The sequence below is a fragment of the Manduca sexta genome, chromosome 9 (genome assembly GCF_014839805.1).
Source record: "Manduca sexta isolate Smith_Timp_Sample1 chromosome 9, JHU_Msex_v1.0, whole genome shotgun sequence".
Taxonomy (NCBI): domain Eukaryota; kingdom Metazoa; phylum Arthropoda; class Insecta; order Lepidoptera; family Sphingidae; genus Manduca; species Manduca sexta.
In genome coordinates, this window is record NC_051123.1 from 8,607,075 (window position 1) to 8,627,164 (window position 20,090).

The following is a 20,090-nucleotide window of genomic DNA, read 5'->3' on the forward strand; positions in this document are numbered from 1 at the left end:
CTGAAGCCGACCCTAATACGTCAAAGATGGTTACTGCGCAATTTTAGTTTTTAGGCCATGAAAAAGCAAATTCATGGACTATACACGAATGTATTGTATACCCTTGAAAATTAAATAAAATATTTTATAAGGGTACTGTGACCCCACTCAGTCACTGCATTCTATAAATGGAGTCGGGTTCAAATAATATCGACTAACGCGAGATGATTACCCATTGCCAGTCGACATAATTATGCCGGCCTGTTTGGTGTTGAATACGACAGAATGAGAAGTCAAGCAAAATGTTTACCTTATCGTAAATTACACAACTGCCCGTAAACAGGAGCCATACCGGTCAGGGCCCTTATTCTGTATGATAGTGTTAACGCGTAACGCAGCCGTGTCATGTTATCTTCGAGAAATGTGCGTGGAATGGTATTCTGTAAGCCAAATTTCTAGAGTCCTAAACATGACGCGTTGTGTTACGTGCTTGTTACGCACTGTCAAAATAACGTGCGGGATAGAGAATAAGGCCCCTGCACTGCACTCTTCATATTAAGACATAAGATGTCAAATATCATAATGCCAATACTAAATAGATAGATAAATAAAAATGTTTTGGCTACAATTAACACACAGTATAAAGATATAAATAGATAATAGACAAATACATATCCATTTGCGAAATATTGCAGCCGCAATCAGGCCCCAGCTCAGCATTATGCTTTGCTCCAAGGAGCAAAACGCTGGTAAAATAGATAAACAATATATAAGCTTGATGTATAATACCATTAGTTCATATTAGTAAATGACGTGATAGATTTAGAATAAAGTATATTAATCGCTTTTAAACAAACTATAATGATAAATTAGCCATGTTGGATATTACAGTCTGTAATAAAATTTAGACAGTAGAGCACATGGACTATGAATAAATCGAGTTATCTTGTATCATGCCAGTGAGAGAAAATATTGTATACACAAATATTTTCCAAGCGGGTATTAAGCCGTTTCTGCGGCTATACTTAACCGCCGCGTAAAGCCGGCCGGTAGAGTCCCGAAGAGTCGTTAGTGAACTGAGGTAAGGCGCAAGACGGGTACAACCACGAGAATTTAGATAACAAACCGTAATCATTAGTCAATTTAAAACCTATAACTCTTATACGCAATTGTTCAAACTGCTCTTTAAGTCGAAACCTTATTACAACGTGACAATAGAATGGTATTCGTCAAAGATTAAGGAGCCTCTACATGACGTAAAATAACGACAATAATGTACCATGTGAAATTTCACGGCGATTAAACAAAGGCTGAAGTGTGTTGACCGAGATTATTGTAGATTTATTTGAGCGTTCGAGTTCAGCGTGAGTAGCGAGCGCGGCGAGTGCGAGGAGCAGCGGCGAGCAGCGACGGCCGAGTGGGGGAAGCGAGCCACGCGCCCGCCGCCGGCCCGCCGCGCTCTCGCAACCCGCAACACGTTACACACCAGCCAGTTGTCACCAGACAGCCAAGCGAGAAAGACGCGGCCGCTCCGACCAGCGTGTTCTCACAAACTTTACGCGACTAACAAACAGTGCAAACTAAAACATTTGAACCGAGTGTTGAGTTGCAAGTGTTGTGTGTTAGTGATGACATTTCCATGGAATCGTCGGCTCTCATGTCTCCTGGACAAGCTCTGATGTCAGAGGGGATGGAACCGAGGGACCGACTCGTCGAGGAGATAGTGCTCCTCACTTTATTCCTTGTATCGACGGCGGCCAACTTGCTACCACTTCTAGTGTTTTGCCGACGCCCTGCGCTAAGAACTATTTCAAATAGGTAAGTTATTTTGTATAAAGTTTTTAAACTTATATTAAAGATTTATATGACCGCTCATAAAATACAGGAACGCTTGTAAAATACAGCATCAAGGCTGACGGCTGTCAAATTAATGCAGAATTTAAAATGTCGCCGGAGTCCGGATATAGCGATGTCTTTTGATGTCTTAAAGAAGTCGTAAGTTATGAAACTAGAGAGAGCGATACGTATATTTAGAATACATGGCGAACTAGTTGCAGTACTTAGGACGAAGCGAAAGTCGATTATGACTTTCGACAGCACTTAAGAATATCAATGAATAATGGAATACCGAAGTTTGTACCCTTGAATCAACTTTTGGCCGCTTGGCAACAGTGTTCAAAACTAAGTTAGAGCGTATAGAAAACCTTATGTTATTAATCACAAAGGCTAAGTTACCGGGCCGATTTAAAAATATTTACTTTTTATGTTGGTAACATCCCCGAGTCGGGCTGGGAGCCAAAAACCACAAGTATTATTAGACGATTAGCATCGGCAAGACGCTCTACCTGAGCTGTTCTCCTGTATTCGTTTTCAATGGATCCTGTAACGGATGATTTATGACTCGTAAACTGCATATCATAAGACAAAACATTACGAAATATTTGTAAAAACAAACGAATTATCAATAATTAAAACGACAAGCAGACTCTGTGACGGTTATTCCCACGATGTTTCGTCAGAATAGAAGGTCACAACCCGTTTCCCATTTAAAGACGCGTGATAAAAAATTGGCTGATCATCGTAACGGTAGGCCGGTAGTGGCCAAGCGATTACTTTTGGTCGAAATCTATGAGACATCGGTCATAATACTTTCATGCGCTCTTTACACTCGCCTTGATCCAGTTTACAAGTCGATTTGTTTAAAGACAAAGATATTTTACCTGCACCTTGATTTATAGACAATAAAGAATATCTCGACGTTCGACCTAAAAGCATTCAAATAAATCTATGAGAAGTTTCTGGAACACTGCAAAACCATTAATGTTTGTCAACACGAATTCAAAAAGAGATAAATTCTTATTTATACTAAAACTAATTCGTCGTTTTACTAAAAAAATTAAGCAAACCACACTGTTAGTAAATACAACAAAACTACAATGGAATAGTTTCTCGAACATTCTTAAAGTTTATTAAAATTGCGAAAATCTATGTTGACATTTCATTAGTTTATTTCCAGTTCCAAATTCTGTTATCAAGGATTTTAAGTGTTTTTATCTTTATTTCAACTTAATTATGTATTTCGTAAGTTTAGTCCATAATCATAAACAAAGCATTTTCAAAAGTATAGCTATAGATGTTCAAAGATAAGAATTCCAAAACCTTAAGACAATATATTTTTAAATTGTTAATGTATCATTGAATCATTTGAGCATAATCAACGTCTGTTATAAACCAAGAATTAATTTAAATCCAATTTATTGCTTCGGCCTTTTTAGTTCTGGTGAGGTCGTTTGTTCAGTGGGCAGTTGAAGTTTTAACTTATTATCGTAAAATGCAATGAATAAGGTTTTTTACGATAAATATCTCTTTTAAAGTTAGAACCTATCCACACTCATATAATAGCGACAGAATTTCTAGTGGCTACGCTTCCACGCATAAATTACTCTACATTTTAATAAAATTTGGAACAGAGTATGTTTCAACCCTAAGGACATTTTTATATGAATCTCCAAACGAACTCCCATCGAGCAAAGCCACAAACAAAAGCTAGAAAACTTATAATGAGAAAATTCCTTCGACAAGGTGAAGAGCGTCCTAAACCGATGTGAATGCATAAGAGAGCTATAAAAATAGATGAGACGAAAGAGGTGTGTCAAGATCACTTAGAGTTAACCCGTGCCCCACCTAACAAGTAACAATATTGTAATAAGTCGAGCCTTTAATGATATAGTCTACGAGGTAAATTAAAATGCAAAAAACTGAAAGAATTGATATTGTTAAATTTATATTTACAAACAAGGTATAAGGCAGAGTTTAAAATATTTGATTTGTTTTTGTTTTTACTGAACCAACAAATCCTCTGAGGTATGTGTCCAAAATGTACCAATCAATTTGTATTTGTGTCAATTTGTCTTTATTTATCTACAGTACGAGATTGTTTGAACAAATCCGTTCTGTTTTCGAAAAACAAAAACGGCAACAAAAGATGCGATAAAATTTGGGTTAAACATTGCGTTTACACCTTTTTAGTAAAAACAAAACTTTATTCACTAACATCTTTTATTGTTTTAAGCAAATTAAAAGCAGATTTAGACATTGCCAAATGTTTTTAGGTTATAGCGGTACGTTCCTTTTTAAGGAAATTTATTTGCCATACAAGAAGGTAAACTATATCTTCAATTTTCGTATCTATGTATAAATAAATGAGGTCCATGTATATTTGATTACTGAAAATTTTATTCGTTTTTTAATCTGACATCATTTAGTAACGTCGAATTATATATATCAGTCTACAAACAGATAAAAGGACAAAAGATTTGGTCTTAATACGGTTCACGATTCTAGATGTCAAAGAATGGGCTCATAAAAAATATATCGTGCTTGAGAAATCACCTGCTAACACAATAGCCGATCATTTCTATTGTAAAAACGACTTGTATATCACAGTCATGACTGCAAAGAATTTTATGATACACATTAAACATTAACCCCCTTATTCATAAACGTTTTTTATCTAAGGACGGAGTAAAGCTGTGATAACAAGCCTGTTTCTCAGTGCCCAACGGCACTGAGAAATAGACATAGGGCCGTTGTGATTGGTTATTATTGTTGTATTTCAATATTAGCCAATCACAACGTCCCTACGTCTACGCACTGCGAAAACTGCCATGCCGTCAGCACTGAGAAACAGACTTGTTATCACAGCCTTACTCGGTCGTTCGATAAAAAACGTCTATGAATAAGGGGGTAAGGATTCGTGCAGACGCTGTCAACTTGTGGTTGGGAAACACTACTCTACTTTGAAACTGACAGTTGCTGAAGTTATAGAAATTGTTAGAGCAACTATGAGTTCAATGGTAGTGCTTCCTAGCAAGATAGCAGTCTGCGCGTCGCTTTATCCGAACCAATTAACCCAACAAATTACGCTGGTCGTTTCATCTAAACTCATTAAAGATGTTTCTACCTAAACAAACATAGACAATTGCCATTCCATTCCATTGTGGCAAGTTATGAGCGTGAAAACGGAGCATGAGATCTTTAAACAACCATTTTTTTGAACAGTGAGTCAGCTGTGGAACCGGTATGCATATCTTCATTAATGACTTCTTAAAACAATGACTTGCTAAAAGATTTTTTGTTTTGCTGGAGATCGGATTAATATCGAACCTAAATTTATAGACCATTTAATTGTAAAGCATTACAATGGCTTGTGACAATGAGTAAATGGAAAATGAACCAAATGCAACTAATATGATCGTAATTTCGCATTTTAAGTGCACGCATGGCCTCAGTATTGTAACAAAATTCATTATAAACAAGAAATACCCCAGAATCATAGTAGAAAACAATCATAATGATAATGTAAGTGCATACTTGGTTACTCGTGATAGCCTTATAATTAGGATTCATATTATCAATGACGAAGAAATAGTATACAATCCCTCAGAAGTAGATAATAGTCCAACTATTGACGCAAAACGTTTAAAAATCGATTTTGTATAAATATTTTTGCACGTGCAACCAGATCTTAATGACGTTATCTCAGGCCTCGTCTGGGCTTCGTCAGCTATTCCAAGCGATGGTGACAACGAAGACAAACCACGTCGGCCATGCCAAATTTTTTCGCCTAATTCAAACCTATCGTAATGAAGTCTGGAGTTTTCGAGAAACTCGGGTTTATTTTTAAATTTTTTGTGTCTTTTCAAACTGTCTTGCTGTTACATTGTTTGTTAAAGATCTCTAATAGAGTTTATGGTTTTTTATCACGCTGGTCCACTTGATAGGGCAGCAGTAAGAATCGCATGTTGTAGAAAGAGGTTTATATTTCGTAAACTTGTTATAAGTATTTCTCTTATAACTCTTGTATAGAATTTGCAATGGTGTTAGAAGGTTTTAATTATTAATTTAGTAAACACTGTTTATTTATTGGGTTTCAGTGTGATTCATTTACAATTACAATCTGCTTTAAAACATAAATGTTTAGACTAGCAACGTCTTCACGTGCCGGAAGCTTGAGAATTGAAATATCAAGAAAATGAATGCGAAAATAATCCCATTCTATTTTTGTTTGGCCGACGTAACATAGAGTATATAATCATTCAAACGCGAAGAATTACGAGAACATAAATCAAACTAGAGTTAGTTAACATGTCAAAAAAGATTACTTTAAAATGAAAAATTGCGATACATTGCCAATTGTTATTTTTTCTGTAAATTATATCAGGAAATACATACACAAAGTAATTAATATATTTATTTAGGATCGGTATAAATTAATTAATAACATGCGAGAAAAAGATAATGTACATAACTTCCTCTTACGCCAAAATCTGTTTTGTAGATCTCTGTTGTCAAGCAAAATTAGCTATCAACAAAGGTTCCTGACCTGATAATTTGTTCCTGAGTTTATTTTTATTGCCTTCATTGGAGTTCTCCGCTTGATAATAAACTATTCTCATGACCCCCACTGACTCATTCAATCCTGACCCCAAACTATTACGCGGCCAATTGAAATATACGGCTGTTGTGGGCGGATAGTTCGCTAGTAGAGCTATTTAATTTATCCGGTTAGGCTTGAATTAATAAAAATTCCGATGCGATATCCTTCGATGGAGTACAATTAATCTTTATATACACTTAACAATTATTATAAGCATTTATGAAATCTCCTTGGCAACAACAATTTTGTATGGCCTCAAGTTTTCAAAGGAAATACGACTTTATTGAATTTGAATTGTGAAATGTTTTTCTAAAAAGGATAAAAAAGGCACATTTAAATTTAAAATGGCCAATAAAAATTGTATTTTTTGGTCAAATGCAATAAATATATGTATACAGATTAGAAGAATATGCAAATTTACGTTGAATGAAGCATATAGATTAAAATTACATCGACAAAAATAATACGAGTTTCTGGTTGACTGATTATTTATATAATTTGTTACTGTATTCGTAAGTGTAGTATCAGCTAGTGTTTATTGTAAACCCACGATGTTTATAAATAATTCGTATTTTATTGTAAGTTAAATCAGACCATTTTTTTCAACATGAAAAATGGCCTTAAATTGTGATTGCATTACTAAGACTCTTATTTTAATTATGAAAGTAACAATCGACGGAACGCATGCACCCAATGCCCGTTGCCACAAGAAAATGGCGTAAAAAAACTTATAAAAAAACTTATAAAAAAAAATATTAAATCGAACGTCAATAATATATTCAATTAATTTATTCACGAGTTTCATATAAACCAGTTCATATTAAATTAAATAACTTTAAACTCTTCGATAATCCTCAAAACAACAAAAGCGAATTTTAAAATAATAATTCAAAATCGTATTGAACGTTGCATTCCATGATACGAGTTTAAACATATAATTATATATGTAATTAAGTGATTCTGTAACTGTGACCTGTTTCTTTTGTTACCAAACAATGTTACAATACTTTGTTACGTTAACATATTGTATTTAATTATGGAATTGTCACGTCTGTGTGCATTAGTTCGATTTTAACGTAATATGCTATCTTTAGGAAAATATTTTATTCTTTCATCGATTATGATGCATCTGGAGTTTCTTAACTGATTATATTACAATACACATCTTTCTTATATACTTATCTGTGGAAACTGTTTCAACACGATGGCTCCAAAGTAAACTGTGGTATCTAAAATCGTGATTTCCACTTTTCAACATATCCTTATATGTATTATATTACCAAACCCATAAAAAAAAATTATTAACTTTTTAGTGGTTTTGGAACTGAGTTAGTAAATAGAGAAACCTGAAAGGCATATTACAGAACATAGATAATGAAACTATTAATAATATTTGACTATTCTGTTGAACGTTTTCTAATAAATAAATGCTAATGCGTTTTGAGCATCGTTGAAGGTCGTTTAATTTATGAAATAATGTAAAGTAATTGCCGCCTGTATTATGGAACCACTAATTACTTTCAATGGCTGCGCGCCAATAGACTAAAAGAAAAATATCTAAAATTTTTAACAATAGCCAGGTTTTATGGTAAATATTTACAGTTGCTTCCATATTTCGATCGCAGTTTGATATTGTTTGGGTATATTTCATTTCTTAGAATTTATTTAGGGTTAGACTGTTTTATTTCGGATTTTACCGTCATTTTTTATTGCAAGATTAGTGAAATTTCTATTGAACTGAAAACACTGCAAAATATTTACTATTCACCATATCAGGATTCGTGTATTACCGCAAAGTAACACTAATAAATAATCTTAGTTACTATCTAAAACCTTTGTGAATTATAGCGCTAGGATTAACTGCGTTAGCGCACAATAGATCAAAGATAAATAATAAGGCGTCAGTCTAGGCTTATAATATTAATTCTAAGAATTATCTATTGTTTCCTTTTAGTTGCTAGATGCAAAAACAATACTGAGTCGAAAATATGTATAGGTATTGATCCAAGGTAAAAAAACTTGACTATTAGTTTTGTACCCCTGGTGGGACTCGAACCCACAATCCCCGGCTTAGGAGGCCGATGCCTTATCCATTAGGCCACAGGGGCTTGTCTATAATGTTCTAAAACAAGAAACTATTCCTATTTTAAAATATCTTTGCTATCATTTAGGTAAGATGAATGGAATATTAATACAAGAAATGTGATCAGAATTTAAAAAAATCGTTATTCAATCAGGCATTGACAGACATTATACTATCTCGGTTGCCAGCGTGGGCTTATATTTATTTGAAATCTTTTTGCGAATTTTGATATGAGGAATGTACCTGTTATATTAATTTTACTATCTTATCTGTTATGCAATCCGATTCATATATTATGATAATGCGATTACGTTAGATTGCATATTAGTTATTATTTTTAACAATAATGACCAATATTCAATCAAACATAATAGCAATACTATATAATTTATCTATCTACCACTAATTATCATCTTAAGGTCGACTGGCAGAAAATGCCTCTAGCATTAAATCCGCCTGTATACTTCTCTTTACATAAAGTGTATAAATAAATAATATCTTAAAATTATATGACAGCACGATGGGTCAAAAGATAAAAATGTCATGTTCAAAATATAGATTTTCAAATCTGGAACTTAAAATACTGGCCAGTTAGATGACATTCTAAATTTAAAAATAAAACCATTCGAGATGGCCTCAAAGTTGAAGACTGCATGACGCAGGATAACCCTACATTATCGAATGGAAGAAACCGATGCGTTTCGAGAACAACAACATTATTATATTGAAGTATACAGAAAACATTTATAAAGCAAATGATATTTCATTCCCTGTTATTTTATTTATAGACTTACGGATTGATTAGACAGAATTATTTACATATTATATCAAGTCTTCGATGCTCAACTATGTATTTTGTGCAAATATTGAATATTTTATCTTTAGTTGCTAGTTACTAATGGAACCTTATTCAAATTTCTACATGAACAAAATGTATCCAATAAATCTTGCCAACAATCCAAAGAATTAGTTTAGCGTCTCTTAAACAGACGACTTACGCCCTTTCGATATAATTAATAGCTCGTATCAAATGAGCAAACCGCATTGCCCTTGATAAAAATTGTTCTAATCTACAGAATGTCGATGATATAGACAATGGAAAATGACATCGAACTATATAAATAATCAATAATATTTAAATTTATATAGAATTTTTAAATGTTTGAAAAAGGAACATCGATTACAATTTTAAAAGTCTTTCAAGTCCTTCAAGCTGGTAATACTGGCCACATAGAAATTATACGTACTTTTAGCTTATAATGTTAATTATCCTCTTTTTGATATTCAAGCATAGTAATTTTCCATTATCTAATTAGAAAACTATAACGCGAACTGCCTATTGGAAACACTTATTTTGAAGTACATAATCCTTAGATATCTGTACAGTCTGGTCAAATTGCGGATTTTAGAAGATTAGCGTAAATGGAATTAAAGAAACAAAAGATAAGAGCTAATCTTTGTTAGTAACTACCTATTCTTATAAAGTTTATTACTCTTCAAATAGCAGACATTCCTTTTGATTTATAGCAAAGAGATAATAACTTTATGATCATTTGTGTTAAGTCATTTCAATTTTAAAAAAATTACGAAAGGTAAATTATTGAGATTTTGACGTCATAACTCATATTATGCTACGATAGATATCCGGCAAAACAATCTACACAATCCATTCATAAAAATCTTTCTGAATGACATTTGTATACATTGGTCATTGCGTATACAATGAAAATGTATAAATCAATCATTTGATTTATAATATTTTAAATTTAGAACACAAGTTTGAATTGTAGGCAACATTGTTTTTAAGTATTGCATTTTAATTAGCGGTCAACCTTGCGGCGAATATAACCACAGAATTAAACATTTTATATTCATAGAGAATATGCATTCATTTTTGGTCGCGGCTTCGCGTGGTAGAGGCGATACTGAAGCTTACTTTACTAATGTATCTTTATATTACGGAAAGAAATTAAGATTTAGTTTAGTACGTCTAGAAATTAAACACTACAGTATACATTAAGTTAAAGCCTTAGTGGCATCATACAATAACCATAGACAGATGTATCAAAACTACAACTACTTGGATCTCTTTCCGGTCATGTCGGATTGCCGTCTCACCGGACAATGAGATAGGAACAGAGAGTGCGCCTGTGTATTGCGCACACTTGTGGACTAATATCTCCTGCGTACCTGCCTGATCTCCGTTGAGATTGGCCTCCGTGGCCAAAATTTTCTAGGAGGGATTCATACAAACTACTAACTACTTAAGCATTTTAATTTAACAATTTTGAGACTTGGAGTGTAATCTATGCGTAATATAAAAAATTAATTTACATATAATTTTCTTAGTATTCCAAATCATTGCATTCTTGAGAACACGTTGAAATATCTCGTATTCGGCTGAGCATATCACGCTATTGCAACGTGTTATTATATTCGTGTTTCACAAACTTAAAATATTTTTTTATTTATTTTAAATATATTCATCGTTTAGAGCTGGCTGGAATAAGAAAATGATGTAATGAAGATATGCAGCCAGTGTTACTAGACATTACGGTATTTATGCTAATTAGGTTAATAAAATCAGTTTTAAAGTTCAGTTAAGTCGCCTGCTCAAGTATAAAAAAAATATATTCGTCGAATTAAGAACTTCTTTCTTTTTTGAAGTTGTTTATAAACCAACAATACGTATATGTAGCTAATGCTTCTTTTTTTAAAAACATTCTATTCTCTTTTCGAAACTGTCAGTAGGAGAGGAAATTCTATAGAGTCGAATATTTTTTTTAATGTCTGTATTTCCATTAGTTGGGTAATAATGTTAGTTCATTTGTAGTCTACTGTCATAGATAATAGGAAATTGTGCCTGTAACGATGATTGTATGATGCTATTGATAAGTAACCTGTATGAGTAATTTTGACTTAATATTTAAACGCGAAGTATTTATCTACGGAAACTTAAAAAAACGGACAATCATGTTTTCCGTTAAACAATAATGTTCCGATATACAATTCATTTGTTATTTAATTTTCTTAATGGTGTCACTGATTACAACGGTATTGATACTATTGCCATCCTAAATTACACCTTATCTTCGCACATTATTGTACATATTCCTTCAACGCAACTACATAAAGCCAAATGTAATACTAAGATTCTTTCTAAAACGTAAATAGTCCCACCATTTGTTCACGTCTGTTCGTGTAAGTGTTGTAATAAATCGCATTTTAATCGATATTAAATCGTTTTGCTGATCGATTTGCTTTACATCGGTACGGCGTATCTCTTTTCGGCCCTCTGATTCACTGCTAAAATAAAACCAGCGATGTATCACAGAAGCTTACGTTTGTTTGCTATTCGATTTTGTTTGTATCGATTAAAAGTGGTGATGCGGATTGTGTCCGGGTTTAACATAAACTACACAACAAGAGTTTAAAATTAAGCATTAAAACACCACAGCCAAATTAATTTATATTCTACTAGCTTTTGCATGCGGTTCTGCCCGCGTGAAAAAAAAATCCGGGGTAATTATTTCTCGGGATAAAAAATCTATAGCATTCAGGAGTAATGTAGCCCCCTATAAGTTAAAAACATTTCAAAATCGGTTTAGTAGTTCCTGATATTAGCACGTTCAACCAAACTCTTCAACCTTATAATGGTATTGATAGATAATTGAAAAGAGGTTTTTTAAAATTATTCTTTCATTCCCCGAATATAGAATTCATATTGAGAATGTCGTAGTTCCATGTTAAGAAACTAGATGTCTCTCTTATTGGTATATAGCGATGAATCATTTAGACACACATTGCACTTTATCTAATTAGTTTCATGTTGCGACAGTTATCTCGAATGATTAGTGTTATAGAGCAGCGTCACGTTACAATTTCATTGTTCATTGTGAAATGTATTTAGTAATATTACTTTGGGATTTGATATACGTATCCTAGATAAAAATGATTTTCACCGCATGTTACATGGGTTACCTCTGCCTATAAAAAAAAACAATTTATAAATATTGTCTATGCATTTCTAAATCCTCTCTGCCTATAAATAAATCAACTTCGTACAGATATTGGAAAGTAAACAAAATACTTGAACTACGTAATACATAATATTTCCATGTTCTAAATTTAAATATAAAATCGATCGAAGTACAAGATACGGTCTAATTACTTATTATACATTCGAAATACCAAAAGCAATCAACTGACCATGGAAAATTGTATGCTAATTAGAAATATCTATGTTAAAATAGTTAATTATGTCTCGGTATATTGCTTAAGGCTGTATATAAAACATTGAAAATGCACGGTTATGTATTTTGTTTGGAAATTATTATTATCATATTTCTGGATTAATAATAACGGTTTAAATAATATTGCCCTTGAAATTGTAGTTCGTCATAAACTTGTAAGCGACATAACGATGTTTTATAATTTTCCTTATATATCATACTTTTTATATGATAAAAAATTTGTACTTAAAACAATAAAATCGTCAGCTAAAAACCCAGGTATGCGTGGAAAAACGCTACGTCTGTCAATATAGCAAAGGAAAACACATACAGCCTAAGGTTATTGCTCAAACGTTATCGTCCAACTAAAGTGAGTTTCTACATTTCCACCATATCTTAATGAGCGCGTTGTTAAAATTCCGTGATATACAAAACACAAATACATTTACGAATGTGGGACGACGCGTCGCCAGTGTGGAAATAATCGACTACAACGAAAAACGTGGGAAACATTTTAAAATCGATTGTGAATGAAAAAATAGTTGAATCGACTGAGGCGCCTTAGCGTACTTCAAAATAGAAATGATGTCTTAAGACTGGAGTTGGAAATTAGGTGAAAATCAAGCCGTAAATTAAGAACCACTGTTCTAGTAAACAGCTTGTTGCATGGGAGTGATTGATTTATCAATAATGTTGGCAATACTATTACACCTGTTGCATTGGAGTCGGAAAAAACACCAAATTTTCCGTCATTAATATATTTATTTACCTAATTTTTATAGCAACAGCCTAGTTGGGTGTAGAACAGACTGAATCTTATAGTTGTTCTCGTAAAAAAAACGCCGCCGTCTGCTCCGTGACCACGAAGGTTCTAGTCTTCGAAACGTCGGATTTTTTTTTTATAAAATACCGCGAAAAATAGCTTTATTTAAAAAAAAACTTTTTTACTTTTCATTTTCTAAGCATAGATCACTTTGAATGTATTGATATTAACTGTCCCTGAATAAGGTTGCGATTTCTATAATTTAAAATCGACAGGAGATTGACGTCTGACGAATGACGTACGCATACTTTCATTTAAAACAATCAATTCAACTTTCAATTCGCATTCTTCGTTTGAAATGTTATTATTTCATTAATTTTTATGGCGGCCATTTTGGTATCGCACGTTGGTTCTGGTATTAAGAAATATGTTGCATATATAAATGCTAGGTTTTAAACACAACATTTTATATGTTAAAGCAAAAAAAATATATTCACTTCTTAAAAATTTAAATTACTTTGTAAAGTACATACAAGACGTACCTATTTTTTCAACAAAATGATTTCGATAGTTGAATAGAAAAAATCTATGACACATACATGAATGATACTTTTAATGAAATGTTATATTAAATAATCATGTATTTACATTTATTTTACATATTTTATTACTCTATGAAATAACATTATTAACTGCTAAATCTATATGATGCTGGCCAGTTATTTATTATCATAAAAAATAGATAGGAACCCATATTACGTTTATTTCTATTCGTAAAACATTTTTTTTTTAATTTTCGTAATTCGAATGAGGTTACCGTTGTCCACGGCCTATTTAGAAGCGAAAGGCCCCTTGTATCAACAAGTGTGGCAACCACACTTCCTCGTGCCGGTTCTAGCACCTGACATTATGTATTTGAATTTGTAATTTCACTGACATTTGACATATTGCAATCACTTTACAAAACCGGCAGCAGAATAACTATAATAGAAAGCTATTGTTTTATTTCGAAATATATCGGATCAGTATCCGATGGAACACAAGTGGAGTTTAAAGATATTTGGAGATATGAGACATGATGACTAAAAAGGAAAAACAAAATTACTGTACAAATGGAATCGGAAGCAACACTTTAAATTTTTAAGTGTTAGGATCTTAAAAGCCATTACGGCGTGGTTACGGGCCATTGAGCCACCTATTACCTTAACTCTAATCGGATTTCCTAATGTCCATGTCAAATTAACTTCAGTTCGGTAGTTTCGGAAACTTCTCGAATTTTTTTTACTGACAAACATTCGCGTGTACCTAAAGCTGCTGACATTTCATTCGACGATCAAAGAATAATGACATAATACTGATCGTGTTTTGAAGGCAAGTTAGATGCGGTTTGTTGCTAAGTCTGCAAATATCTGCTTTCATTCCAAATATATTATTTATATCCCATAGTTGGACTTTCGTCTGTACACCTTTTATTACCCGTTGGCATGACGTGAATAATGATTGATTAATTATCAAGTATGTTTGTTCAATACTATTGACATTATTATTTGGTAATCGCTAAGCTCACATGAACGTCAATAATATTTCGTTTGACGTGTTTGCATTTATTATTATATAATTATTGGTACAAAAGCTTGACAATCATGACGGACATTTCATCAGCATTTCATTCTTATATTATGAATAATGATCCTATAAATTAAACACGTGTAAATTCGACAGTCCGTTTCAATGTTTACTTGAAATTTCAACAAGCGTTTGATTCTGACAAGTACGTATTTTACAGGCCTTATTGTAAGGTTTGGCCTGTAGCCTGGCCCAATGCCAAAATCTTGGCAGACAGTTTGACACCGTAGATATAAACTTCAAAACTCAAGCATCGTAACTGGACCATGTTATAAATAAGAATTAACTAAATATTGATGCGTATGTTACCAACCAAGAAAAGACAAGGGCCGTGAAAAACGATTGGGCAACTGTTGATGAACGGAATACAGATGATGTGAATCACCGGCACGCTATAATTTACTACGCCGTTCGTGCTCTTGTATTTACTTTAAACGTGTAATTTCCTTGTAATATTTACTCTCCATATCCTATATTTATGTACACATATTAAATAGTTGTTCAAATAGTCTTAAGAATTTCAAATCTGTATAATGGACCGTGTCATCAATGCATGTAAAATGTAACGGATCCTTTATCAAACTTAAAAAAAAATATATAAATAGAATGTGATACAGGCTGCTAAATCATATCTGCCGTTCTAAATTTAAAAATGCACAAATAGTATTATTTTAACTATTTGGAGATTGTGTATTTTTTTATAAATGAATAGTCAAACATATGGATGGGCACGGAGATAACCACCCGCGGCCGTTCGTTTCGGCACAGGATGCTTTGAATTTAAACCGTAACGGAAACGTGTGCGCACTTTAAATTTGGAATGGACGGTTTGAAGGAGAAATTTGTCGACATTGTATTGCAGTGTGAACGATCGCTTATTAAAATGCACAATATTTGAACTAAGTACTTACAAGATTTACGGCTTTGGCAATGATGAGAATTTTCTTAATTTAAATTACATTTGTTTCACCATTATTTTGTTAAGTACATTACACTTTATCTGATAAAAGTAATTAATTACACAGTTCTTTTTCATTGAAAAAATATTCCATTGATAGTAAATTTTAGCCGTCGGGCAATGACCTAGAGATGACAATCGCTCCAAGTTAACAGTCATTTTGTAGGGCGACGTAACAATTGCATGTAAGTCTCCCCAGACTACAGAGTGAGTTATTTTATCGAACTAAGTGAGAAAAAAAACAATTTGGATGCATGACATACATGGGTTTATCAAACATGATCACACATTACACTCCTTAAAGTACCCACAAAGTGTTTCTAATGGTCTCTAATATACTAAAACATTAACCTACCAACGGTTTCCTATTTTCTTTTAATGTTCCCTTTAACTCAGGCATATCATTAGAAACCATAATGAGTAAAACAACTTACCAGAATGGTAACAATGAATCAGTAAACTCCTACACTATAACTTTGTAAGTTTTAAGGGAAGGTATGAAATATAATAAAAACTACTGCAAAATCGGCCTTCTTAAATTGGCCGTGTTCGCTTTGATCTAGTATCCCGCCTACTTGCAAAAAAACCATAACTTTTGGAATCTCCGCTTTGCCATAGAGATCGTGACTAATTTTTTATTCCAAGAAATATGGCTTCGACATTTGAATTTTGAAACTATAAATAATTAAATAGTCCTTTCCATAACAAAGTCATTTTAATTAGAATGAGTTTGTTTCTAAATAGTTTAGTGTAGATTGAAGAAGGTTCGACATAATTACTATTATATAAATTAATATATTTATATAACATAATAATATTTACTTTCTAATTTATTAGAGTAAGTACAGATACTTTAAGCCACATTTATAAGTCCGATAACAAAACGATATTAGTAGACATCATTTAAGTTTTTACAAATTTCTAATGACGAAGAATGCAGACAAAAATACAAGTCATAACCATTAAGTAAAAATAAGGCTGTACATTATACAGGGTTTAGAATTAAATAAAATCTCCAAACCGCAACAAGTTCGTGGAATAATGTAATATTAATAATTCCACTGAGGCGGTAAATGGGTCACAATAACAAGTGTCAGTTAAATTTTTCTTTGCGCTGTAAATATAGTGTCGTTATAAAGCCTAGAATCTAGTTTTTTAAACAACAGATTAAAAATAGTGACGTGTGCTGAACTCACTACGTAGAAAGTTAAGATTTAAATTCGCATTCGAAATTTAAAGTCATGCTGTCACTTCATATAAAATGTTTGTGGTAAAGTGACATTTACGGTTTATAGTATACATATTACTCTGGCATAAGACCAGAATTTTCTCGCTTGTGCCAGGTGGCTATTGACTCAGTGGCTAGTTCTTCACATGTCAGTTAAGACAATAGATGGCATGCAATAGTCAGACTATGATGAATGCTGTTCAAATACAAATTTATATTTCTATATTTTGGGCTTAAAAATTGAATTATCTTAAAGCGAGTTTTTAAAACGACACATTATTATTGAAAATACGATTTACTCGGAACCGACATAAATCGCACATAATATATTAATTCGCTACTAAAATCTATAAATAGTTCGTACAGGAACATTGTCTTTTTTTTTTATAAATTGAGCTTGTCGTAAATTTGGCACTAGTTTAGACGTCCACGCGATCATAACATGACATTTTAAATGAATAAATAAGACGTCGCTCTGCGGTTTTTATTAAAACATATATTTTAGTGTGGATAGAGCTACCACCGGAAGTCTTAAATAAAACTTCACAGGTATTTGAACGAACGTTTATCACGACATCAAACTCGATGACGATTTTTTTTTAATTGATATAAAAAATATGCTATTTTGATACAATAAAACCTCTGTTCATTTTTTTTTATCAGCTCAGAAATTTCAGAGATTATCTCGACACTCATAAACAGACATTTTACCTGTGTTATATTATGAGTATATAGGTGCAAAAAGTCTCTTATCAATTTTTCTTGTTAAAAAATCAAATTTCGAAAGTCACGTATGCAATTTTTATACAGATAACAATTCATTCAAATATTAAATTGTGTTTTCTTTTACTTATATATTATCTGTTAGGAAATATGTATTATTGTACATAAAAATAAATTAACATGTCACATTTTGTCAAATCATTGCGTCATTGTAATGCTTATAACTAGAGCAAATACAAATTAATAGGCAATGATGATAAATAAGAAATAATTTGTCCAACACGTTTTGATTAGACGTATAATGGTAAAATTGCTGGCAGTCAAATGGATTTCACGGTCAAGGCCTCGCCCGTACCACGCGCCTTCGATACACTTATATATTTTTTTTACATGTTGGTTGTCGATAGATCCTTTATCATCCTTAATCAATACGATACGTATTATTAAGAATCTCTTGTTTAATAAAAAAAAGTTAAAGGCAAAAGTATAAAATACAGACATATTAAACTAGCTACTGCTCCCGTGAAATAGGTTTTTCGGGACAAATGTCCCGCTCTATATTTTCTTAGAACAAAAAATAGCCTATGTCTATATTACATTTAATACTACTTTTAATTCCGTATAAATCATAGTTAGGGTCCATAAACCTGTGTACATATTTTTTAATTCCAATTTACCAGAATAAATTTGAAAATAAAAATTCGCGTAATGTTAAGTAAGATGGCTTGAGTAACGCTCAGAAATTGGACTTACATTCAGCCTTGTATGCCCGATAACACATTTCGAAAGACAGTTAGTAAGGGAAACCGAATTTCCATTATTAAAATATATCGTCGCATGCTATTGGGCAGTTTGTATCGTTACCATAAATTCGCAGTATCGTCAAAGCTATTTATGTGGGTAAAATAAAATGTATGCTTGGGATTTATAGATGTTCATTTATTTTTGGTGTGTTACGTAAGCTTGGCCGTGGAAATCCTTTTGATTATTTATTATAGTAGGTATTCGATATTTAAATTTATTTATGTGCACTTTTTATTAACTTGTTTATGCTTTCTATTATGGGTGTTTGTATATTAAGCAAACGAGGAATCTTTTAGAATTAATTTGAAAATGATTTTTTTATCTTCATCAACAAAAGACATAACAAATATTGTTCGCACGCATCCTACTTGATCAAAGTATCGTATTCTACATTAGCGTATAGGAAAAAGTTGTCCACAACTGGCTACTGTACCTCAACGCTTCATACAAGTTAGTGACGATCAGTGCCGACAGCATCCGGGATCGATGCCATTACGTCTTTAGCAAAATTAATTCTCCGTCTGCTTCGAGCCTATGATACCATATGGCCTTTAAAAACCAATTATCTCGGCTTTCATATAGCCTTATGGTCACTGACCTTACAGTAGACAACAATTTGTACTCTCAATTACGAGATTTTTGCGAGCTACTATAATTAGAATTGAATTTCCAGGTATTACGGAATTTTTGCTTTCATGAATGGTTGATAATGCGATTGATCTAGATTCCCAATTAGTATTGTAATTATTAGTGTAACAGTCAATCAATATGAAGAAACTTCCATTGGCTGATTTGCATCGTAACTAAATTATTTTGATTGTAATCAATGAATTTTTGACACCTTAAATGCATACAACCAGTATAATACTGAATAATATATAATTCCCAAGAGTATGTATGATAAATAGTTTTCGCGAATTCTTAATATAAACTCATATAAAAACACCCAGAATGACACAAGTAAGTCGTTGCCCTATAAAAAAGTAGAACAGCGTAAAGTGAAGAGCAGTTGTATATTAATGTTAAAATAAAGATGTTACGCATGAAAGATTTCAAATAATTTATTTAATATTGTTTTTAATGAAATAGGTCGCAGCGAGCTTGATCTCAAAACTCTTTTGCATTTTCGAAATACATTTTGAATTTTATTTGTGTGTAAAAAGTGGTTACCAATCCGAGAGCGGCGTAAATGGCGTGCACTGTCTACACTATTTTCGCTTCTCAAGTCTCCTTCTTCACCTTCATATCTATCCCC

At 32.6% G+C, this 20,090-nt stretch overlaps 1 protein-coding gene and 1 non-coding gene across 2 annotated transcripts in view; one reads left to right on the forward strand and one right to left on the reverse strand.

Annotated features, from left to right (window-relative positions):
• The first annotated feature begins 1,437 nt into the window (after positions 1-1,437).
• The window catches only part of LOC115452810 (putative tyramine receptor 2), a 35,090-nt gene continuing 16,437 nt past the window's right edge, over positions 1,438-20,090 (forward strand). Inside the window, exon 1 of the mRNA XM_037436844.1 lies at positions 1,438-1,797. Within this exon, the coding sequence (XP_037292741.1) occupies positions 1,619-1,797 (179 nt within the window). The 5' untranslated portion in view covers positions 1,438-1,618. The remainder of the gene's footprint in view (positions 1,798-20,090) is intronic.
• On the reverse strand, positions 8,454-8,526 carry Trnar-ccu. The gene has a single exon. It is a non-coding gene; the product is annotated as a tRNA-Arg (tRNA).